Source organism: Hypanus sabinus, chromosome 4, assembly GCF_030144855.1.
Source record: "Hypanus sabinus isolate sHypSab1 chromosome 4, sHypSab1.hap1, whole genome shotgun sequence".
NCBI classification, from domain to species: domain Eukaryota; kingdom Metazoa; phylum Chordata; class Chondrichthyes; order Myliobatiformes; family Dasyatidae; genus Hypanus; species Hypanus sabinus.
Window position 1 is genome coordinate 21708705 of NC_082709.1, and position 26079 is coordinate 21734783.

Consider the following 26079-nt stretch of genomic DNA (forward strand, 5'->3'; position numbering starts at 1 on the left):
CACACTACCCCATAACCCTCTATTTTTCTTTCATCCATGTGCTTGTCCAAGAGGCTCTTAAATACCCCTAATGTTTTAGCCTGCACCACCATCCCTGGTAAGTCATTCCAGGCACTCACAACCCTCTGTGTAAAAAAACTTACCCCTGACGTCTCCCTTAAACTTCCCTCCCTTAATTTTGTACATCTGCCCTCTCGTGTTTGCTATTGGTGCCCTGGGAAACAGGTACTGACTATCCACCCTATCTATGCCTCTCATAATCTTTTAGACAATCCTGGGAAACTGGTGGACACAGTCATTTTTCATGCTAAAATTTCTCTAATTGGTTGACTAACATATTGATATTGACATCTTGTCTGTCCAGAAGGGGTTGCTTGCAATCTTACATGTCCGTGTTAAATATGGAAGTTACTTCGTTGGAGGCTAATATTCAGCACATTTATTACCATGCCCCTTCTCCCCTGGCTTCCATATTCAACTTGAAAAGACAAAAATTCCCATATGTAATATATCCTATATTATAATTAACTAAATATAGACTTATCAGCTTTTTTGAATTAAACTAACCAAAATGAAATTAACTGCATAATTTTAAGGCTTCTAATTTAATTTCTGATATTAAAAATATTTATTTTGAGATATAGCTCAGTACAAGCCATTCTGGCCCAATGAACTACATCACCCAGTAACTCACTTACTTAACACCAGGATAATCACAGGACAATTCAAAATGACAAATTAACCTTCTAAGTAGTATGTCTTTGGACTGTTATAATATTTTTTCATGAAAATTGCACACAAAATTTATATCCATTGAATGTCTTCTGATCAGGAATTATCGTTTGAGCTTGATGCTCAGACAAAGTCATTGAGTTACCATTAATGAGCTTCCATTTTCCCTATTTTCAAAGATTCAAAGTACAGTACCTTTATTGTCAAAGAATGTATAAAATTATATGACCTTGAGATTTGTCTGCTTACAGGCAGCCACAAAGCAAAACACAAGTGAGCAACAGCATTCCAAGCCAGATTGAGTCCTTAGATCTGAAACCCTGGTGCAGGCCCTAAACCTTAGTCTCAATTCATCATATTAGCAGGGTAAATTACTGCAAAGCACAGCAACCAGGGCAGTCTCACAGTCTGAGTAGTGGAGAGAGGAGTGAATATCACAGGAGAGCGAGCAAAATCAGTCCGACTCTCGCCTCTGGCCACGACACTCTAAATCGGCCAGCATTTAAATTGTTCAAACAGCAGATCACGCCTTGCTTTAGGAACCTGGGCCCCGCCACATTGAAACGCTTCGAGCCTGGACCATGCTGCCCAGTGACATGCTCTAGGTCTAGATCTCACTCGCAGCCCTACACTGTTTTCAACCTCTGCAAATCAGCTCGGTGTTCAAAGCAATCCAACCTCACACCCAGTTTAGATGGATGGGCGTTAAAACTCCTATGCCTCAACACTTCCTCTCTAAATTGCTCACTCCAACTCCACCTATGTTGATTTTGCAATGCGTCAGCATGGCTCATCCCTCAAATTTGCTTTGCCTTCACTCGCCTCTTCATTGTTTGCTGTGATAGTTTACCACAACTTACTTAAGAAAAGATGTTGTCAGTAATGATTTTAGTTAAATTTCTTGCCTATCAAACTACCAGTGAGCTGGCCCTTCACTAACCCCATCTTAAACCAGAATTTTGGTACAGTAAGTTATTATGAACAGTAAAGATCTCTTTTAAATGTGATTATGTTATGAATATTATAGCACTGAAGAATGTACACAGACATATTAACAATAAATTATTGTAGCTGCTTATTGAAAAAAATAATTTTCTTTCTTTGTTTACGCATCATAGTTGCCAATAATCAGGGACTGAGTGGGGTATTGTTATAAATTGTAAAATAGCAAAAAAATACTTACAGGATCAAGTGTACTGCAACACAAGGCAAAAAATTTCATCCATTCAATCTCCACGCCAAAAGCACCCACAGTCATTATGCGTCTTAGAGTATCTGCAGGAAGGCCAAGGTCATTCCATTTTTGCTCGACTTCTTTTGCTGGTACTATTAATCTTCCATTCACCTTATAAAGGAAGGTCATGAAACTTGTTAACTTATTAGTTGATTTGCCAGTAGCTTAATATTTTGTGAAAATAAAGTTTTGAGGTTTAAATAAATAATGAACTTATTTATTAGGGAACTAAAGGATTCTAAAGGTACCTGAACATTGTTTGGGACATCATAAAGCACTTCACGTCTGACCACAATCATTTTTAGAAATCCATTTACTATTTTAATGTATGACGGTACACCATCCACAAACTCAAATGAAATCAATATTCAGGAAATTAGGTGGAAGTTTCACAATTATCTACAACCAATTTCAACAAACATTGAAAATAGTTTGCCAGCTTATCTTAGATGGCAAGTTTTCAAATCTGGGTACAGTACTCCATTCCCAGATAGACAGGAGGTTGCTTTGTTATGCAAATCCTGCACCTTTTTAGATCTCCATTTGAAAAATTTGAATTATAGTGCTCAAAGTATACTCAACATATTGCAAATGACATTTCTCCATGTGTTGAGAGGTCAAAGTAAAGATAATCACAGGCACACCTATAAAGGCATATCTTGCGATGTAAAGTTTTCATAGAACAAGTAATAATGGAATCGTCTCTGATTTCCACAAAACTCTTCCTGCCTTCTGATGACCTGTTCTGCCATGGATTGTCTCTCTGAATCTTCTCCACATTTATCAAATGGAAGATTGAAGAGCTGTGGTGGAAAGTATGTGGGCTCCCAAGAAAATGAAAATATGCTAGAATCTGAAAATGGTTTCTGTTCAAAGGTACTGCATTGGATAGGGCAATGCCAATATTACAGTTACTCAAATGGAAGTTTTATCTGAATACTTTATTGTGGGTTTTGAAAAGAATTTCAAATGAATTTAATGAGGCTTTTCTAAATTATTTTATTATAGATGTGGATGTTGCCAGCAATGTCATTGCTTATTGTCCAATCTGAAATGTCCCTGAAATGAGGAGGGTGTCAACAGTTAACCTTATTAGTAGAACTGCGTTCATATATAGGCTAAACAGGGTAAGAATGGCAGAGCTCCTTCTCTGGAGATGTTAGTGTACTGGATGAGGTTTTAACATGGTAGTTTCATAGCTTAATTAAAATTCCAGATCTTTGATTTAAATTAATGACTTGAATTTAAATTCCCCAGTTGTCATAGTCCAAGATGGTTCAGACTGATATGATATGGTAGTTCAGTTTGTCAATATGGATGTGGAGTTGACTATCAGCAATGCTGTCATTACTCAGATAAGGATAAAACTGAATAGAAAATAGTGTGGGGTAATGTAATTATGATAAATGTACATAATTTACAACCACTGACATCGAGTTCGGGTTTTGCTTTAAGAGGCTGGTCTGATGTGATGACATTATCATGTGAAAGGTTTTTTAGCGCACCTTTGTGGCGTAGGTTTTGGAGTTCAATAAAAGGTGTTACCAGTTTCATTAAACGTAAAACACCACACTTAGTTTTATTTGCGGACACTGAGAAGAGAAATAAGAATATGTCATTTTAACTGAGTCTACTCTGCCATTCAGCATTACTATGGTCAAGCCTCAAACTCAAATGCTATGTTCCTCCATTATAGAAAAGTCCATCAGTTCACCACTCATTGAAAATAGAAATGCCTTGCCCATAACCTGAGACAATGACTTCTGGTTCTAGATACTCCCACCCAACCAGGGCAGAGGATGGGGGAGGGGAAACAACATTGCTGTGTTTGGCCACTTAAAGCTATTTCAGACTTTTGTGTTAAGGTAATTTCTTATTCTTCCAGATTCTAGTGAATTTAACCTATTCATCTGAATATCTTTTTTAAGAACAAGTCCTTGGAATGAGTCCAATGAACTTTCAATGCACTCCCTCTGTGGCAGTTATATCCTTTCACAGGAAAGACTAAAAGTTACAGGACTAAGAGTTACAGGGGAGTAGTCAGCCCTAAGTTTCAGGAAGCGGGTAGCTGGGTGACTGTCACGAGGAGGAATGGGAAGGTGAATAGGCAGTTTTCAGAGCATCCCTGTGGCCATTGCCCAAAATAATAAATATACCATTTTGGATACTGTTCTGGGAGATGACTTCCTACGGAAATGCCATGGAGATGATGATACTGAAATTGAGCATGGGTTTGTGGTAGAAAAGGGAAAGAGGGAGAAGAGGGGAGTGGTAGTGATAGGGGACTCGATAGTCAGAGGAAGAGACAGGAGATTCTGTGGACATGAATGGGACACCCAGATGGTATGTTTCCTCCCAGGTGCCAGGGTCAGGGATGTCTCGGATCACATCCATAGCATTTTGGAGAGGGTGGGGGAGCAGCCAGATGTATTGGTACATATTAGTACCAATGACATTGGAAGGAAAAGCAAAGCAATCTTGAAGAGAGAAGTTAAAGAGCGAGACATAAAGCTCAGAAGCAGGACATCCAAGGTTGTAATTTCTGGATTGCTACCTGTGCCACGCACCAGAGAGGGTAGAAATAGGATGATTTGGGAGATAAATGCATGCTGAGAAGCTGGTGCAGAGGGCAGGGCTTCAGGTTCTTTGATCATTGGAATCTCTTCTGGGGGAGATATGACCTGTTCAAAAGGGACAGGTTGTACCTGAACCTGAGAGAGACTGATATTCTCACAGGCAGGTTTATTAGAGCTGTTTGGACGGGTTTAAGCTAATTTGGCAGGGGGATGGGAACCAGAGTGAAGGGACACAGGATAGGACGGATGGTAAAACAGCAAAGGTAGCATGCAACCAGACTGTCAGGAAGGGCAGGCAGATGATAGGACAAAATTGCAGCCAGCAGGGTGAATTAAGGATGCAGAATCAAAAAGCATAGCAATTACAGTACTCAAAGTGTTACATGTCAATGCAAAGAGTATAAGAAATAAGGTGAATGATCTTGCTGCACTTTTACAGATTGTCAGTTATGATGTTGTGGCCATCACTGAATTGTGGCTGAAGGATGGTTGTAGTTGGGAGCTGAATGTCCAAGGTCCCACATTATATCAGAGGGAGAAGAAGGTAGGCAGAGGGGATGGCATCAAATCATTAACAAAGTTCAGACATTGGAGCAGAAGATGTTGAATTCTTGTGGATTGAGTTAGGAAGCTGCAAGGGTAAAAGGACCTTGATGGCAGGAGAAAAGGCAGGAAATGGAAAATGTGAGTCAAAGGGCAATGTTATGATGGTCATGAGGGATTTTAACATGCAGATAGATTGGGAAAATCAGGTCGGTAATGCATCTCATGTGAGTGAATTAGTTGAATGCCTACGAGATGGCTTTTTACAGCAGTTTGTCATTAAGCCTACTAGAGTATCAGCTATACTGGATTGGGTGTTAAATAATGAACTGGAGGCAATTAAGGTGCTTAATGTAAAGGAACCCTTAGGAGATAGAGATCACAAAATGACTTGAGTTCAATTTAAAATTTGATTAGGGGAAAGTAAATTTTGACATAGCATTATTTCAGTGGAGTAAAAGATATTATGGTGGTGTGAGAGAGGAGTTGGCCAAAGTAAATTGGAAGGAGATGGTGGCAGGGATGACAGCAGAACAGCAAGGCTTGAGCTTCTGGGAAGAATAAGGATGTGTTGCCTTTAAGGTATTTGTTTAGTTTATTACATTTTCACTTTAGTAAATTGTTTATAATCATTTTCTAGTTAAAGTTAAGGTTGTTTAAAGTAAATTCGTTGTCTGTGATATATCGCGGCATGCGATGACGTCACACCCGGTTTTGCTGCGTCCTGTGGGAAAATACCGGTTTGGAGAAATGGGAAGGAGGGGGCTTGTGTGTGCAGGATCAGCGCGAGAAAAGTTTTCTTTCTACGCACTAGAAACATTAGAGAAGCAATGCCGTAAGTTCATAAAATAATCGATAGGTTGAATTAAAAATGTTAATGCTGATTCTTTTAAAAGTAATGACAGTTGATAAAGTTTATGTTTTTTGTTATTTAAAGAGTTGCGGATAGTTTGTGTTGATGTATTTAAAGCCGGTCGATGGCGTAGGTAAATTCTGACTATATGTTGCACTTTAATGTAATATAGTTGTTGCAGTTTTACTTTTGCAAGTATTTATGATGTAAATGTGATGTCAAGAAGGAAACAAATACGGTATATATTTTGTATTGTTTTATCAACAGTTTTCACCATACGTTAATGTGGAAGAGAGAACAGTAAATGGTTAATTTTCTTGGGACCGCCTCATTGACTGGTTTATGCTTGGTGTTTAGTTCAGAGTTCTTTTACACCTGTGCGAGAACACTACAAAGGATGTTGCAGGATTGATGTATTTCAAAAAAAGTAAATACTCAAAAGCAAAATAGTACAACCAAGGCTAACAAAGGATGCCAAACTAATGTAAAAGCAAAAGAGAGGGGTATACAACAAAGCAAAATTTAGCAGGAAGATAGAGGATTGGGAAACTTCTAACAATCTCCAGAAAGCAACTAAAAGAATCATTAGGAGGGAAAAGCTAAAATATGAAAGCAAGCTAGCAAACAATATCAAGGTGGATATAAAAAGCTTTTTGAAGTGTATAAAAAATAGGAGAGATGAGAGTGGATTTAGGACCGCTTGAAAATGAGGCCGGAAAAATAATAACAGGGGACAAAGAGCTGACCGATGAACTAAATAAGTATCTTGTGTTAGTCTTCACTGTGGAGGAAACTAGCAGCATGCCAGGTGTTGAAGGGTATGAAGGAAGAGAAGTAAGTGCAGTTACTATTGCAAGGGAGAAGGTGCTCAAAAAGCTGAAAAATCAAAAGGTACATAAGAACATAAGAAATAGAAATAGGAGTTGGCCATCTGGCTGGTTGAGCCTGCTCTACCATTCAATAAGATCATGGCTGATCTGGCCATGAACTTATCTCCACCTACCTGCCTTTTCCCCATAACCTTTAATTCCCCTACTATGCAAAAAACTATCCTACCTTGTCTTAAATATATTTACTGAGGTAGCCTCCACTGCTTCATTGGCAGAGAATTCCACAAGTTCACCACTCTCTGGGAGAAGCAGTTTCTCCTCATCTCCATCCTAAATGTACTCCCCCAGTTCTTGAGGCTATGCCCCCTAGTTCTAGTCTCACCTACTAATGGAAACAACTTATTTATCCTATCTTATTTATCCCTTTCATAATGTTATGTTTCTATAAGATCATTCTTCTGAATTCCAGTGAGTATGGTCCGAGGCGACTCAATCTCTTCTCATAGTCTAACCCCCTCATCTCTGGAACCTGCTGAACTTCCTCTGCACCACCTTCAAAGCCAGTATATTCATCCTCAAGTAAGGAGACCAGAATTGCATGCAGTACTCCAGGTGCGGCCTCACCAGTAACACCCTGCTCTTAAATTCAATCCCTCTAGCAATGAAGGCCAACATTCCATTTGCCTTCTTGATAGCCTGCTGCACCTGCGAACCAACCTTTTCTGATTCACTCCCAAGTCCCTCTGCACAACTGTTTTAATCATTTAAATAATAATCTGCTCTTTCATTTTACATAAAACTCTTACATAAGTCCCCAGACCAGACGAACTGCACCCTACAGTTCTGAAGGAGGTAGCGGTAGAGATTGCGGAGGTATTAGTAATTGATCTTTCAAGAATCATTGGACTCTGGCATGGTTCCAGAGGACAGGATAATTGCAAATGCCACTCCACTCTCTAAGAAAAAAGAGAGGCAGCAGAAAGGAAATTATAGACCAGTCAACCTGACCCCAGTGGTTGGGAAGATGTTGGAGTTAATTGCTGGGATGAGGTCATGGAGTTCTTGGTGATACAGGACAATATAGGACAAAGTCAGCATGGTTTCCTTAAGGGGAAATCTTGCCTAATGAACCTGTTGGAATTCTTTGAGATTACAGGTCAGATATATAAATAGGATGTAGTGGATGCTGTATATTTGTATTTTCGAAAGGCCTTTGACACTTTGACAAGGTGCCACACATGAGGCTGCCTACCAAGTTAAGAGCCCATGGAATTACAGGGAAGTTATTAGCGTGATTAGAGCATTGGTTGATTGGTAAGAGGCAGTGAGTGGAAATAAAAGGATCCTTTTCTGGTTGGCTGCCAGTGATTAGTGGTGTTCCAGACAACTTCTTTTTATGTGTATATCAATGATTTAGATGATGGAATAAATAGCTTTGTTGCCATGTTTGTAGATGATACAAAGATTGGTAGAGAGGCAGGTAGTTTTGAGGAAACAGGAAGGTTGCAGAAGGACTTAGACAGATTAGGGGAATGGGCAAGAAAGTGGCAAATGAAATATGATGTTGGAAAATGCATGGTTGTACACTTTGGTAGAAGAATTAAACATGTGCTCAATTTTCTAAACAGAGAGAAAATCCAAAAATCTGAGATGCAGAGGAACCTGTGAGTCCTTGTGGAGAACAGCCTGAAGATTAGCTTGCAGGTTGAATTGGTAATGAGGAGGCAAATGCAATGTTAGCATTCTTTTCAAGAGGTCTAGAACATAAGAGCAGGGATGTGATGCTGAGACTTTATAAGGCACTAGTGAGGCCTCAGCTTGAGTATTGTAAAAGTTTTGGGCTCATTATCTAACAAAAGATGTGCTGGCACTGGAGAGGGTTTAGAGGAGATTCACAAGGATGATTCCAGGAAGGAAAGGGTTATCATATGAGGAATGTTTGATGGCTCTGGGTCTGAGCTCGCTTTAATTTAGAAGGATGTGGCGGGGGCGGGGGGAATTGAATGTTGAAAGGCCTAGGCAGGGTAGGTGTGAAAAGAATGTTTTCTATGGTGGGAGTCTAGGACAAGAGGGCACAGCCTCAATATAGAGGGGTGTCCATTTAAAGCAGAAATGTGGGGAAATTTCATTAGCCAAAGGGTGGTGAATTTGTGGAATTTGCTTCCACAGACAGCTGTGGAGGCCAGGTCGTTGGGTATATCTAAGGCAGAGCTTGATAGGTTCTTGATTGAACGTGGCTTCAAAGAGAAAAGGCTGGGGTGTGGGGCTGAGGAGGGGAAGAAAAGGATCAACTGTGATTGAATGGTGGAAATGACTGAATGAGCCGAATGGCCTAATTCTGCTCCTATGTCTTATGGTCTAAGTGCACACGGTGCTTGAAGTGTGGTCTCACCAAGGCCCTATATTGTCGCAGTAATTTATCTTTGTTGCTGCACTCAAAACTTCTTGCAAAGAGGGGCAGAATACCATTACGTTCTTAACCATATGCTCTAATGATAATGTGCAGATGGATGCTCAAATACAACACATCCTCCATCTATTCTGCCACAACACCCTCAAAATAAGATATTCCTTTCAGAATTCTGTGTTGACTGATTATCACCTGTATTATTTTATAAGCATTTTGTTACCATATCTTCTGGTAGATTAGTATTTTTCTACTAATGATGTTAGACTAAGTTCCCTGTTTCCTCCCTTCATTTTAAATAGTGGGTTACATTTGTCACACTCCAGCTACCAGGAAAACATGATAATTCATCAAATTTTGGAAGATGATGCATCCACTCCCTGTGTTCATTTCAATGAGTATATCCTCAGTTAATTCTGCTACTAAGGTTCTGATGTCTTGCAGGTCAAAACTTGAGGTATTTGCAACTTCTAGTTTACTATGCACAAAGACTTCTTACTCAGCAGGCAATATAGCTTTGTTAGGATTGCAGGTTTGTCTATACTGCCATTAACTGCATGCCAATGCCTTTCTGTGCCATATGTGCTGTAATGTTCTAAGTCAATGCTATTCAAACAAGAACTGAAAATATTCATCCTTTCATCGTTCAGCTGCTTTCCATGCATATCAATGCCTAGTTCACTCTGTGGATGTCTGCTGTTCCATGTGAGCCCCCATGGAAAATCAGAGAACTGCTACTCCCTGACATGGGCACTTTGTATCTTATGTAGAGTAAATGCTGCAGAATTTATACTTATTAGTTATCAGTAAAAATGGGAGATAATGTCGACTCCATCCTCCTAACACTAAACATAATCCCTCAAAAAATGTGGCATCCATTGGATTCAATGTCATTTCCACATGTAGAATCCCTACCAGTAGTTGCTTCAGTCACAGAATATCTTCTTTTTAAGAGGTTCAGACTGACTACTGTTGATTCATAATTATCTCTTTAATTCCTATTTAGATTGAGTCTCCAGGGAGACCTTGTCTGGAGCATCCTGGATAAAGCAATCCGTATGAGTGGGTTATTAAGTAAGCGCTATTTGATATGTTTAATAGTACAACCAAGAACACTTTTCATCACTCTACTCATGATTGATAGATGGAAAGTATTAGCTACTTTTTGTGGGAAGAACCGATCTGTAGTTTTGCTCATTATTACCTGTGTTATAAGCTCTCTGATTCTCCTCCCCTTGGCATCTTAAAACATACTTACTTTTTCAATTTTTCCAATATTAATAACGGATGTGAATTGAAATATTAAGCCCATCATAGTCTCTACAGATGCTGTCTGATTATTTTTACATGTTCTGTTTTAAATAGCTGTTAAGATGGAAGCTCTCCCTGAGACTCATGGTACTTGCTCTCAGGTTTTTGTATCTTCTGCCTAATGGGAGAAGAAGAGTGGTGTCCACTGCTCTTCCTTCTGAAGGCAATGACCACCTCTTTGTTGTAGCTGACCTTGAGAGAAAGGTTGTCGTCATGACACCATATCACTAGGCTTTCTATCTCCTTCCTGTACTTCAACTCATCATGATTTGAGATTCTGCCCACTATGGTGGTATCATCTGAGAATATGTAGATGGACTTAGAACAGAGTATTTCCACACATTCATGACTGTATTATAACAGAAATATTTCCTCCTCTCATGTCTCTTTTTTTAGCTTGGTATCAATTTTTGCAAAAAATGCAGTGTTTTTTTTGCATAAATCTCAACAAATAGGAAAGAAGATCACCACTGAAAACGAAAATCTGGTAGCCATTTTTAGTGAGTGGAGGTAGCTGGATGAGAAAAACAACATTGTCAAACTACATTATGTGACATTGGAAGAGCTTTAACATTGGACTGTAAATTAATACAATGGTGAATTGCTAGCAAATATCTTTAGGAGGGCTTATATATTCACTATGGACATTATAGCAAACCATGTAGTTTTCACTGTAGCCTTTGCCACTTTTTATACCTTGAAACAACCAGGAGCTAAACTTAAGTATGCCCTGGTTTCAATAGGTACATTTAATGTCAGAGAAATGTATACAATATATATCCTGAAATTCTTTTTATTCACAAACATCCACAAAAACAGAGGAGTGCCCCAGAGAATGAATGACGGTTAAATGTTAGAACCCCAAAGCCCCCCCCTCCAGCTCCCCCTCCCATGCATAAGCAGCAGCATGGCAACGACCCCCTCGCCCACCAGCAAAAAAGCATCGGTGCCCCCCCACAAACATCAATTATGTTTTGTGTGATTGTGCAATAGACAGCAGATACATCTGCTCAATGGTTAATCATGATATCTCATTGTTTGAGCATATTTTCACTGCTCCTAGTTTATCCATCACAGCTGGGATGTATCCAGCCAGTGGATAAGGCATTCTAATGCTATCATTACTTACTGAGCCAGATTGGAATGAAAGTACAGAAAAGGCAGCTTAAAAGTACTTAAAATTAAATTCTGGTAACAATTTCAATCAGGCAGAATGATACTCCACAGCTTTGTTGTTGTAATTATAGAGTTCCAAAGTTCAGTGTCAAGAGAAAGGCATAAAATTCTCAGTTCCTGATTCTTCTACAACATTGATTTCTCATCTAAATGGTTGAGGTGGAATTAGTTTGTGCACATAATTCGTTCATCAAAATAATATCCACCAGAGAGCTTGACCATGACATTGAATTTAAGAGCTTGAGTGAACCACATGATCCAGTGCTAAGAATAATTGAGTGATATGTGGAATAATGACATTTATAGTTTGTGCTTGACCATGCAGCTTGCTGAATTTTGCTGAATTTAATAATAGTATATGATTGAATGTTTTTGTTAAAGTGTTTCTTCTCTGCTATCTCTGGGTTATTATCAGTAAGGAGCAAAGTAATATCAGTAGGCCACATACTGACTCACACCTGACTCACAGCCCAGCCCACACAATTTGTGAACTTGAGTGGGAATCCTTTGAAAATAAATATATTTTAATTTCAAAACTTATCCCTTAAATTTATAGACACAAGAGACTGCTGATTCTGGAAATCTGAAGCAACACACAAAGTCGCTGGAGGAATTCAGTGTGTCAGGCACCATCAATGGAGGGAAATGGATAGTTGATATTCCTAGTCTTTTGTCTTAATCAGGGCTAGAAAGAAAGATGGCAGATAGCCAATATAAAAAGGTTGGGGAAGGGGAAGAAAAAGTGTTAGCAGGTGATAGGTGGATCTATGTGAGTGGGGGGGGGGGGGGGTTATAGGCAGGTGACAGAAGAGCATGGGAATAACGTAAGAAGCTAGGAGATTATAAATGGAAGTGACAAAGAGCTGAAGAAGATGGAATCTGACAGGAGGGAACAGTGGAGCATAGAATAAAGGGAAGGAAGTGAGGAAGGGAACTGGAGGGAAGAATATGTAAGTAATGCTGAGATCAAGAAGGTGGGTGAGGGGAAAGTTGGGGTAATGAGGGCTAGTGGATAAAAAGTGAAAAATAGAGACAGAACAGAGTGGTTACAGGAAGTTAGAGAAAACAATGTGCATGCCATCAGGTTGGAGACTACCGAGGTGGAATATGAGGTGCTGTTTCTCTAATCTGCACCTAGCCTTAACTTGTCAGTAGAGGAGGTTTTGGACAGACATTTCATGGGTGGAAATGAAAAGTGGAATAAAATCAGCTGGCTAATGCCATCAATTCAATAAGTTGTTCATTTATTGAACACCTATGGATTCACATGTAAAGGATGCCTCATCTGTAATGACTATTTAGGGTCATAAATGGTGGTAATGGAGAAGATGAAGGGGCAGGTGTAACACAGTGCAGATGCAGATGTAAGTGCTTAGAAGGGGATTGGTGGGGAGGGACAAGCAAACAAGGGAGTCACGGAGAAACAATTCCTGCAGAAAGTGGAGAATGGAAAGATGTGTCCAGTGGCGGGATCCTGTTGGAGATGGCTTGAGAATGATATGTTAGATGTGTAAGCTTGTGGAGTGGTAGATGAGGACAATGGGATCTCTATCCCTGTTATGCCTGAGAAGGGATGGGGATGAGGGGAATCATATGGGAAACGAGGTATAGGTGAGGGCTCTAATGATAGCAGTGGGGAAAAACCCTGTTTTCTGAAAATATGGGGCATCTTCGAAAGCATCATGAGAACAGGTGTAGTGGAGATGGAGGAACTGAGAAAAGGGAATTACATACTTGCAAGTGCAGGATGGGAAGAAATGTTGTCAAAGTAACTGTAGGAGTCAGTGGGTTTGCAGAAACTGTCAGTAGGTAAACTGTCATCCAAGATGGATGCAGAGAGATCAAGAAAGAGGAGAGAGGTGTCAGAGGTAGATGGAGTGAATTTTGGGGTAGGGTGGAAGTTGAAGAAATTTTCAAGCTCCATACAGTTGCAAAAAAACACACTAATGCAGTTGTCATTGTAGCAGAGAAAGAGTTAGGAAGCATTGCCAGTGTAGGTTTCAAACATAGATTGCTACACACAGCCAACAAAAATACAGGCAAAACTAGGGCCCATACAAATGCCCATAGCTACAGCTTTGTATCAGCATCACAAGTCAAATGTATCAGTATTACAGTGGATTAAAGGAAATTATAGAGGCATGAGAGAGGAACTGGCCAAAAAGGCACTAGTATAGATGACGGCGAAATAGTAATGGTTGGAGTTTCTGGGGGAAATTTAGAAGGAGCAGGATAGATGCATCCCAAAGATGAGGAAGTATTTTAAAGGGAGGATGATGCAATCATGGCTAACAAGGGAAATCAAAGACAACATAAAAGCAAAATAGAGGGCATATAATATAGCAAAATTTAGCAGGAAGACAGAGGATTGGGAAACTTTTAAAAGCTAATAGATGGCAACAAAATAGCCGGAAGAAGAGAAAAGATTAAACATGAAGGTAAGCTAGCCAATAATATAAAGAGGATACCAAAAGGTTTTTCAGATATATAACGAGTAAAAGAGAAGCAGGAGTGGATATCTACCACTAAAAAATGGGGCGGGACAGGAAGTAATAGGAGACAAATGGCAGATGAACTTAATAAATATCTTGAGTCAGTCTTCACTGTGGAAAATTCTAGCAGAAAGCCTGATATTCGCAAGTGTCTGGGGGAAGAAGTGAGCATTATTATTAAGGGCAAGGTGCTTAGGAAGCTGAAAGGTCTAAAGTTAGATAAGTCACCTGGACCGGATGGACTACACCTCAGGGTTCTGAAAAAGGGAGCTGAAGAGATTGTGGAGGTATTAGTAATTATCTTTCAAGATTTGCTAGATTCTGGAAAGGTTCCTGATGCACCATCAATAACTCTCAAAGACGGGAGGCAAACAATAGGCTTTTATTAGCTGCAAGAGACCACCACACAACATCCTGGAGACTGAGGGAGGAGCAGTGCCTCCAACCGCCTTTATACAGGGATCTGTGGGAGGAGCCACAGGAGCAGTCAGCAGAGGAGCATGTCCAGACAGGTATATGTAGTTCACCACAGTTCCAATAACTGAAAAATTATGAATTTCACTACACTCTTTAAGAAGGGATGGAAGCAGAAGAAATTATAGGCCAGATAGCCTGACTTCAGTGGTTGAGAAGATATTGGAGTCCATTATTAAGAATGAGATTTCAGGGTACTTGGAGGCACATGACAAAATGTCAACCTAGTTTCCTTTAAGGGAAATCTTGCCTGCGAAATCTGTTGGAATTCTTCAATAACATACAGGATAGACAAAGAAGAGTCAGTGTATGCCGTGTACTTGGATTTTCAGAAGGTCTTTAATAAGGTGCTGTATATGAGGCTGTTTAACAAGATAAGAGCTCATGGTATTACAGTAAAGATACTAGCATGTAAGGAGAATTGAATGACTAGCAGGAAGCAAAGAGTAAGAATAAAAAGGGCCTTTTCCAGTTGGCTGCCTGTGACCAGTGGTGTTCCACAGGGTCAGTGTTGGGACCGCCTCTTTTCACATTATATGTTAATGATTGGTGGAATTGATGGGTTTGTGGACAGGTTTGCAGATAATACCAAGAGTGGTGGAGGGACATGTAGTGTTGAGGAAGTAGGGAGTCTGCAGAAGGACCTAGACAGATAAAGAAGTGGCAGATGGAAAATAGTATAGGGAAGTGTATGGTCAAGCACTTTGGTAGAAGGAATAAAAGAGTAGACTATTTTCTAAATCTGAAAAAAATGCAAAAAATCAGAGGTGGGAGTCCTTGTGCAAGAATCCCTACAGGTTAATTTGCAGGTTGAATCTTTGGTAAAGAAGGCAAATGCAATGTTAGCATTCATTTCAAGAGGGCTAGAATATAAGACCAAGATATAATGCTGAGGCTTTATAAGCCATTGGTCACACTGCACTTGACTGTATTATAAGCAGTTTTGGACCCCTTACATAGGAAAAGTTTGAGGTGGCACAATAGTGTAGTGGTTAGCACAACACTTTACAATACCAACAGCCCAGGTTCAATTCTCATTTTTGCCTTTTAGGAGCTTGTACTCTACATTCTCCCTATAACTGGGTGGTTCATTTTCCTCCCAAGGTCTAAAGATGTACTGTTACAAAGGATGAACAACTCTGATGGGCAGAAGGGTGCAGAGTGGCCCCTGCCCCCCCTTTTGGAGAATCGCAAATCACTACTATTTCGATGCTGCTACCTAGGAAGTAAGAGAGACAAAAGGAAATCTGCCAGGGCAGTTGTTATTGATAACAGCTCATGAAAGAGAGTGAGAGAGAGAGAGAGAGAGAGAGAGAGAGAGAGAGAGAGAGAGAGAGAGAGAGAGAGAGAGAGAGAGAGAGACAGCTAAGAGGAGATTTACTGCTATTGTCTTTTGGAGAAGGATTGTTTACTTGGTACTGTTCTATTCATTGAAATCCCTCAGGGGACAGCCAGAGTGGGCTGGTTTGATGGGTTAAGTCATTCAAACCTGATTGACACCTGAGACCCTGTGAGTGGGGATAAAATTGAGGTCTGGGGTGACACCCCTCAGACGCACCAGGAGAAATGCTAGTGAGCAGCAGAAACCCACGAGATAGGGTGGGACATCGAAGACCGAACGAAAGGTCGGTAAATTTTAACTCACAGTGTTTTATAGTGAGGCCGGTGGGGGCTTGTGTGTGTGTCCACCCTTGCCTGGGTGACGAGTCCACCACAGAAGAACGGTCTAGCTAAAGGACGGCGGGGTCATACCTGAATGGCCACAACAACAACGCATCAACAGATCAAAATCGTAAAGGAAGGTTGGCAAGACAATAGCTGTTACTGCTTACACATTTTCTCTCTCTCTCTCTCCAACAATTGCAACACAGCAACCAACAACTACCGCAGCCTGCATGAACTGAACTGAACTTTATATTTCCATCTGACAATTCATTATCCCCTAGACAACGATAGAGCTTGCTTCTTATTGATTATTATTATACCCGCACTTTTAGGTTTAGTATTGCTGACGTATATTATCTGTATATTTGCATTGATATTATTTTTGTATATTTTTACTAATAAATACTGTTGAAAATAGTATCATCAGATTCCAATGGACACTTCTATCTTTGCTGGTAAGACACCCAGTTACGGGGTACGTAACAAAATTGGGGCCTTGTCTCGAGATTTGATACCAAATTGGAGGACCAGTGAATCGGGCTATAAGTCCAGACTTGGATCTGGTTGCTTCGGTAACCAGACAGGAAATCAGCAAAGATGGATGTAGACGAATTTACACAAAACCCGACTTTGAAGGCGCTAGAGGATGCCACAAAGACGGACTTGGTAAATATTGCGAAAGGATTAAATCTCACAGAGGTGAAGTTGTCAGTGAAAAAGTGGGAGATGCAGAGGGCCATAGCTCAGTATTATATTGAGAAGGATGTGTTTTTGGCTGAGGTATTGGAACATATCCCTGAAAAGGTACCAGCTATTGGGATGGTTCGGTTAGAGTTGGAAAAATTAAGATTGGAACAGAAGAAAAGGGAGTATGAGCTCCAGTTACAGGAGAAAGAGAAAAAGAGGGAGCATGATTTTAGGTTAAAACAGCTGGAAGCATAGGAAAGGGAGAAGGAAAGAGCTGAAAAGGAGAAGGAGAAACAGAGGCAGCATGAGCTGGAAATGGAGAAGTTAAAGCAAGAGGGAAGAGTCCCAGGGGCAGACTGAGAGGAGAAGTTTAATGTTAGTAGGGAGTTTAGGTTAGTACCTCCGTTCGAGGAGACAGATGTTGATAGTTATTTCTTGCATTTTGAAAAGGTGGCAGTGAATCAGAAGTGGCCTAGGGATCAGTGGGTGGTGTTGTTACAAAGTGTGTTAAAAGGGAAGACTCAATGGGCATATGCGGCATTGTCCATGGGCGTGTCTGCGGATTATGAGGCAATAAAGCGGGCCATCCTTTGGACCTATGAGTTAATCCCTGAAGCATATGGACAAAAGTTCAGAGATTTAAAGAAAGTGTGGAATCAGATGTATGCAGAGTTTGCCTATGAGAAGGGTGTGCTCCTGGATCGTTGGTGTGCAGCAGAAAAGGTGGAGGAGAATTTCCGGTGTTTCAGAGGTTAATTCTGATTGAGGAATTTAAAGGTTGTGTTTCGGATGATATCTGGATGTATTTGAATGAGAAGCCAAATAAGTCTATATCAGAATTTGCCAGGTTCGCACATGAATATGCCCTAACCCACAAGACAAAGTTTTCCTCGAATAAGAGTTACCAGAAGGACCGTAGGGATGGTAGAGAAAGCCTGTTGGCTAAGGTAGAAAATAAGCCGGGAGCTAGTGGTAAAGGTAAGGAGGAAGAAAGGCAGGCTGGCAGGAGGGTTCCTGGCTTGACCTGTTTTAGTTGTGGAAAGGTTGGTCATATTGCATCTAAGTGCTTTGCAACTTAGATGCAAAGATGCACAGGAAAAGGGAAAACAGCAGTCCCTACAGGGTGTATTGAGTCGATCAGCAAATCAACGAGAAAGGTCAAGGTAGATAAAATACGCGAGGGATGTGAGAAATTTATTTCAGAAGGGACCATGTCTGTGAAAGAGGGAGAAACCCCAGTTCCAGTGCGGATCTGGAGAGATACTGGAGCTGATCAGTCATTGATTTTCAGTAAGGTACTAGATTTTGGTCCTGAGACTGGAGAGGTAGTTTTGAGAGGCATAGGAAAAGGGACAGAAGCTGTACCTTTGCATGGGATCATTATAAATTGTGAACCTGTATCTGGACCAGTTGAAATAGGGGTGTGGTCAGAATTACCGAGAGACGGCATGGACGTCCTTCTTGGTATTGATTTAGTAGGTGGTGAGGTGTGTTCAGCAGTGAAGCTGACGAGCAAGCCTGTAAGTGTTGTGGACCCACCCCTAGATTCCAAGATGTATCCCGCATGCGCAAACACTCACAGCATGTCGAGAAAGGCAGCTGAGAAAGAGACCAGTTTAAGTCAGTCCAGTGTTGATTTGGCTGAGACGTTTTTACCGACTCTGTACCAAGAGGGGTTAGGGAATGGTAAAACGGAGAATAGGGAGGTGGAAGAGAGTAAAGGAGAGGAGGTAGACATACCCTTAGCCAGGATGGACTGTATAGAGGCACAGAGTAAAGATGAGAAACAGATAAGGCAGTTAGAAGGTCCAGGGTTGGACATGGATGATCTGTCTGGCTTGACAGAACTGTTTGAAGAAGTTGAAAAATTTAAACGTGTTCCCGATTATGATATAAGGGCAGTCCTAGATGAAAAGGATGCCGTTACCTTGAAGGAGTCTGCTGGGTTAGCAGATGAAGTTGTTTTAACCCACAGGGTTGAGTTTACTCCAGATGGGAGTTGCCCAAAGAGTAACTGAGAGGATCAGAGGAACTTAGAATTTGAAAAAGGGACTGGTATGGAAAGCCTGGAAGAGGTAGATGTCCCATTTGAGTGTGCTCGAGATGTGGATGCACATGATACTGAACCTAGCATTGAAACTCAGGAAAAGTTTGAGGTATCTGATTTAGTTGAAAAGGAATGCAGTCCTTTTGGGTCAGATGGACTTGGTTCAGTGAAGAAAGGGTTAACCTTGGTACCAGTGGAGAGTGAGAACTCTCAGTTGTTTGTGTTAGGAGGTGTGTTAAAAGTTAGTGAGAAGATGGAAGCTGGTGATGTGAAGAGGCAGAATTTGAAATGTTGTTTTGACAAAGAGAGATCACTTGCAGATGTGAAACTGAAAATTAATAGAATGAAGGGTCCTGAAGATAAAATTAATGACTTGCTTAAAAATAAAGAATTGTGTGGAAGTTCAGAAAATGGGCTAAGTTTGGAAAACATTGTTGATAAGATAACTCCTATGAAAGGAGTATGCAAAGGCCTATTCCACACTGGTGAGCAAGCTAACCATGTGAGAGTTAAATGGAAAAGGGGCAAAGGTTGACAAAATGCCACTTTGAATAATAGGATCTGGTTTTGAGGGATTTTGACAAAGCATGTGAATAATAAAGCCAACACCATGGAAGATTGACTGTTAAGTTTAAAAGTAAAATGAAGATTAGTATTTGCATAAACTTTTGTAATGTACTACAGAATAATCACACATGTATTGGTTCACATTTTGTAATATACACTTAAGCAAAGATAACAACCCTTTAGTTCTTTTTTGCTGACAAAAAGGAATAAAATAGGTGGTTATTAAATTGGAGTTTGATGCTGCAAGAATTTGATATTAAGATACAGCATATTAAAGGAAGTGATAATGTACTCGCTGACTGCTTATCTAGATGCTAAGTTGAATGTATATCTGTATTACTCTGTAGTTAAAAACTCTTCTGTATTTTGTTAGATTCTGTAATTCTGTAAGACTCTGTATTAGTTAATTTTCCCCTTTGGAGAAAATTCCTAGAAGGATGGGGGTGTTACAAAGGATGAACAACTCTGATGGGCAGAAGGGTGCAGAGAGGCCCCTGCCCCCCCCCCCCGCCTTTTGGAGAATCGCAAATCACTACTATTTTGATGCTGCTACCAAGGAAGTGAGACAAAAGGAAATCTGCCAGGGCAGTTGTTATTGATAACAGCTCATGAAAGAGAGTGAGAGAGAGAGAGAGAGAGAGACAGCTAAGAGGAGATTTACTGCTATTGTCTTTTGGAGAAGGATTGTTTACTTGGTACTGTTCTATTCATTGAAATCCCTCAGGGGACAGCCAGAGTGGGCTGGTTTGATGGGTTAAGTCATTCAAACCTGATTGACACCTGAGACCCCGTGAGTGGGGATAAAATTGAGGTCTGGGGTGACACCCCTCAGACGCACCAGGAGAAACACTAGTGAGCAGCAGAACCCCACAAGACAGGGTGGGGCATCGAAGACCGAACAAAGGGTCAGTAAATTTTAACTCACAGTGTTTTATAGCGAGGCCAGTGGGGGCTTTGTGTGTGTCCACCCTTGCCTGGGTGACGGAAGAACGGTTTAGCTAAAGGACGGCAGGGTCATACCTGAATGGCCACAACAACAACGCATCGACGGATCAAAATCGTAAAGGAAGGTTGGCAAGACAATAGCTGTTACTGCTTACACGTTTTCTCTCTCTCTCTCTCTCTCCAACAATTGCAACACAGCGACCAACAACTACCGCAGCCTGCATGAACTGAACTGAACTTTATATTTCCATCTGACAATTCATTATCCCCTAGACAACGATAGAACTTGCTTCTTATTGATTATTATTATACCCGCACTTTTAGGTTTAGTATTGCTGACGTATATTATCTGTATATTTGCATTGATATTATTTTTGTATATTTTTACTAATAAATACTGTTGAAAATAGTATCACCAGACTCCAATGGACACTTCTATCTTTGCTGGTAAGACGCCCAGTTATGGGGTACGTAACAGTACCGACTGGTAGGTTGATCATTGTAAATTGTCCTGTGATTAGACTAGGATTAAATTGCGGGATTGCTGGGTGGCACAGCTCAAAGGGCTGTAAGGGCCTATTTCACGCTGTATCTCAATAAATAAAATAAATAAATAAAAGATGTTGGGGTTCCAGAAGATGTTCACAAGAACTATTCTGGGATGAAAGGGTTAACATGAGCATTTGATGGCTCTGGGCCTTTATTTGCAGGAGTTTAGAAAAATGAGGGAAAAATCAGATTGAAATCTATTGAATGGTAAAAGGCCTAGAAAGAGTGGATGTGGAAAGGATGTTTCCTGTAGGGGTGAGTCTATGACCAGATGACACAGCCTCAGAATAGAGGGATATTCATTTCAATCAGAGATGAAGAAGAATTTCTTTAGTCACAAAGTAATGAATCTGTGGAATTCATTGCCACAAAATAGCTGTGGAGGCCAAGTCATTGGGTGAATTTAGAGTGAAGATTGATGTGTTCTTGGTTAGTCAGGGCATCAAAGTTTACGAGGCGAAGACAGAAGAATGGGGTTGAAAGGGATAATAAGTCAGTTATGATGTAGTGACAGTGCAGACTAGATTGTCAAGAGGCCTAATACTGGTCCTATGTTTAACAGTCTTATGGTCTTTGGTTTGAAGAAAGTAGGAGAAATTGTTGAGCATGAGGACCAGTTTTGCTAGATGGAGGAGGAAGGTAGTGGTGGGGAAATTGTTGGGTCTCTTTTCCAGGAAGAAAAGAAGAGCTTAGAGGTCTTGATAAGGGCCAGAAGTGTATAGGGACTGCATGTCCATGGTGAAAATGAGGTGTTCAAGGCAAAGGAACTAAAAGATATTGAAATGGTAGAGAACATGCATGGTGTTATTGATGTAGGTGGGAGTGGACTGAAACAAAGCAGAAGAGATGTCAAGATACTCCCTTCCCTGGGATCCACCTATCATCTGACAGCTTTTGCTCCACCCCTTCCCTTAACTTTTTTTGTATTGGCTATCTCCCCTTTTTCTTTCCAGTCCAGATGAAAGGTCTCAACCTCAACACTGACCATCTGCTTCCCTCCATTGATTCAGATTTCCTCCAGCTCCTTTGCATATTGCCCCTTAAATTTGATTTTTTTCTAATGCTATGCCTAAGTAGATCCTTTATTTGCTTAAGTTAAATATGTGACTAATTAATATTTACTTATTAGTTAATTAGCCAAGTGAAATATATTTATTATTAATGTTTCTCAGTGTTTTATGAATATGAGTAATATAACAAAACTATGAAAATAATTCATTATCGTTGACTCTTTTGCTAATTATGTGAGGTAAAAACAATTTGTTGAATGTTTTAGCTTGTTGAAAATAAAAGCTATTACTTAAAGTAGGCTGTAATAAAATTAACAAGCATATCATTTAAACAGGGGAAACAGATTTTGCTTTCTTACTTGTGCATGTAAGGCCCTTAGTAAACCAGGTGTTAGTGTTGGTTTGCATGGAGGTAGAGATGATGAATTTTCTTCTTTTGACTTTTGTGCACGGAATCCTCCATTCGACATCGTGCCAAAGTAGCTGCAAGAGAAATCTATGTATTAATGTCACCTTTCACATAACGTTGCAGATCTTCTGATGACACAAGTTTACCTGTCACTTGCTCTTGCACTATGCTTTTTCTCTCAGCACGTTTGTGAAACAGCCATCCACTGGGACATTGACTTCCAATACATTAGCAAACCCCAGTGCAATAATGCAATCCAAGGGTTTTCCCAGTGCAAGTGAACATTTGTATGAACAGAATTGATGGTCATTTAAATTCCACCGCAAGACTGCCAACATTTTAAAGTCATTTTTAGCATTTAAAGAACACTCAGGAACTATGATAAATTAATATATTAATGATTAAATAATAAAGATATTAAAATAAAAAGTGCTAAGAAAATTTTGCAAATATCTAGAAACAATTTAAAACCAACAAAACTTAAAGTATATTTCCTATTCTCCACTTAGCTCTTTGTTTCCATTCAATTCAATGGGGCAGAGTACAGTGAGTTTGTCAGAGTACAGATTTCCCAATCTGGGAAATTTGCTGAAGGTTGTTATTTCTAATTGGACTTTCATGAGGAACATTATGGCCAGCTGCCATTACACACTAACAGCTTCCACCAATCAGGGCAAACAACATCACACACTACACTATATCACTCCTACTGTTTACTATGTAGATACTTATTAAAGTAATAACCAGCTCTAGCAACCATACCTAAAAGGGATGAATGTGGGCAAGTTCAACAGCTCAACTTAGCCCTGTCCCACCACCCAGATCTTGCCATTATTGAAGTGTTTATTATCAATATCTGTTGGTCACAGTTGCTATTGAGGCTGTTGAAAAAAACTGAGTTTTTACCTCAGCTACAATCCAGTTCCTCTATTGCTGAGCCTCACTTCTTTATAAGCTATCTATAGTGGAGTTTCTTTCCATCTCCTCCTTCTGTAATTCTCTCATTTTGCCTTTCTCCACTTAGATAGCCAAGAACTCCTACTAGGTAGCAGCAACAGCAACTGAAGAGGTATAATTGTGAAAATTGGCATCCAGCACTCCACGATCAACAGTTCAGATATCCAGATGTCATGAAGTTTAAAGGTTAGTTTATATAGTGAAGGTGTTCTGGTCAAACAACCTTCAGAGAGCCTTTAAATTATGCTTGTCCCATTTCTAACATGGCAATATCTGCTTATAAAATGGCCAATGCATTTTTCACAGAACTGATATCTGTCAACTTAAAGATTACATGAGTTGTCAAAAACAGTTTCTTTCGTGGAAATTTAACCAAAGTTAAGCACTAAATTTGCAATTCAGTTGTGGCAAAGATACATTAAAACTATGTAATTAAAGTCTGGACTAATTTTGTCATACTTTCTGACAAACATCATTTGATAATAGCAGAGAACTATGTAAACCAAATCGTATCTCATTCTTCCAATATATCTCATCATGCTTAATTGTCACTAAAGTAGTGAAGAGGCACTCATGCCAGATATTTTGGAGCTGTCTATTATCTTTATATCCTATGGAACTGGGATTTACACGATGAGAGGATCTAGGTAAAAATATGCTCTAAAATATTTAGGTTTCAAATATAACCTACTCTGTAGACCACTGAATGATATCTGAAGGCTGAGCCCTGATGCAGTCTTTAGTATACTGCTTCAGAATATCAGGAAGTTGTGTTAGAGGTGCAATTTTCTGCGAAGAAGGCATCCTTAACAGTCCTGTGGAAACATTGAATTAAGTTTGTTCACTTTGATATAAATATTGAGAACAAGTATAGTATTCTTCATATTTAATCAGCTGGACAAAAGTAAGAAGGGTATTCACAGACTGTTAGGTCAGAACTGAAGTTCACATAACAAATGGGTTATTCATGTCAGTTGGAAACACGACAATAAAATTGCAATAAGATAAATATTTAGCTTTCTGTCCAAAGTGTCATGGCAATGAAGTCTTGTTATTGACTTTTCTTTGTTACCAGTTTGGTATTATATTGATTGGGTATTATTTGTTGTAGTTTCAACAAGTTGAGGATATCTTGATACGATACATGCAAAGCTGTATAACGCAGTGACTCTATGACTGAGATGTCAGGCAGTAGCAATGGTTGGAGTTGGTGGTATTGCTCAATTTTACCATTTTACGGTGTACTAGTGCTATTGTCAAGGCTGTCTGATCTCCTCACTTACTACAAAGTTGCATTATTCAAAATATATCAGTTGTGTGCTTTGCATAATTCAACATATTTTGGTTGTGCATCTTGCGTTTTGCATGGGGAACATCAGGGAGAAAGCAAATGAAGTTCTTACACTGTCCTTGATCTAAATTCTAGAGCTACTTAAGTTTAAAGGTAAGTTGTTAACCTGATAGGTGGCAAAAAAGTAAGCATTCCTTAGAAAGTCTGATAAAAATACAAGTTGGGAAAGTATAAGTGACCAGTCAAGAAAAATTAAAGACGTGAATTGATATATTTGAGTTTACTGGTGAACATATCCTGAAACTTAATTCTAAACAAGTCAGTCAGTCCATTTATTTAGCCTGCATAGTCATGTTGGAATTTTAATGTTTATTTCAGAAATCCCCTCTCATTCTTCTATATTCCAAACATAAACTTTCCTCATCTGTGAGATCTGCCATTCAAATAATCCAGTCTTGTAAACATTCATTATACTACTTCTGTGGCAAGAACATTCTTTCTTAGATACATAGACCAAAATTGTACTTGGATGAGGTTCCAACCAAGGCCTTGAATTGCTGTAGGAGGCATCCTTGCTCCCATATTCATACCATTCGTCTTCCTAATTGCTCGCTATACCTGCACACTTGCTTTCAACAACGCAAGGACACATAGGTCCCATTTCACTTCCCATTTTCCAAAACTATCGCAATTTGTTAATCTCAAACATGAGGAAGTCTGCAGTTGCTGTAAGTCCAAAGCAACACACATAGAACGCTGGAGGAACTCAGCAGGTCAGGCAGCATCTATGGAAAAGAGTAAACTGTCGCATTTTGGACCAAGACCCTTCTTCAGGACTGAGAAGGAAGGGAGAGGATGCCAGAATAAAAAGGAAGGGGAGGGAAAGAGGCTCGCCGGAAGGGGATAAGCAAAGCCAGTTGCGTGGAAAAGGTCAAAAACTAGAGAAGAAAGATTGGAGAGGAGAGTGGCAATAAGAGAAAGGGAAGGAGGAAGGAACCAGTGGGAAGTAGTAGGCAGATGAGAAGAAGTGGAAGGTCAGAGTTGGGGAATGGAGGAGTGGCTGGGGCAGTTTGTTCACTGAAAGATTGGAAGGTACCCAGACAGAGTACAAAGAGTTGCTCCTCTACCCTAAGGATGGCTTCATCTTGGCAGAAGAGGAGGGCATAGATTGACATGTCAGAATGGGAATGGGAATCGGTAATAAAACGTGTGGCCACCGGGAAGTCCCGCAAGTGGCTGATGGAGCAGAGGTGCTCAACAAAGCAGCCCTCCAATTTGGGAATGGGACAGGTCTCACCAATATAGAGGAGGCCGCATTGGCAGC

At 40.1% G+C, this 26079-nt stretch overlaps 1 protein-coding gene across 1 annotated transcript in view; it reads right to left on the reverse strand.

The window, feature by feature from the left end:
* The window catches only part of LOC132392214 (ropporin-1-like), a 38102-nt gene that overhangs the window by 8611 nt on the left and 3412 nt on the right, over positions 1-26079 (reverse strand). The window contains exons 2-4 of the mRNA XM_059966054.1: positions 24156-24279; positions 22458-22581; positions 1916-2077 (exon numbers count right to left, since the gene is read on the reverse strand). Of these exons, the coding sequence (XP_059822037.1) occupies positions 1916-2077; positions 22458-22581; positions 24156-24268 (399 nt within the window). The 5' untranslated portion in view covers positions 24269-24279. The remainder of the gene's footprint in view (positions 1-1915; positions 2078-22457; positions 22582-24155; positions 24280-26079) is intronic.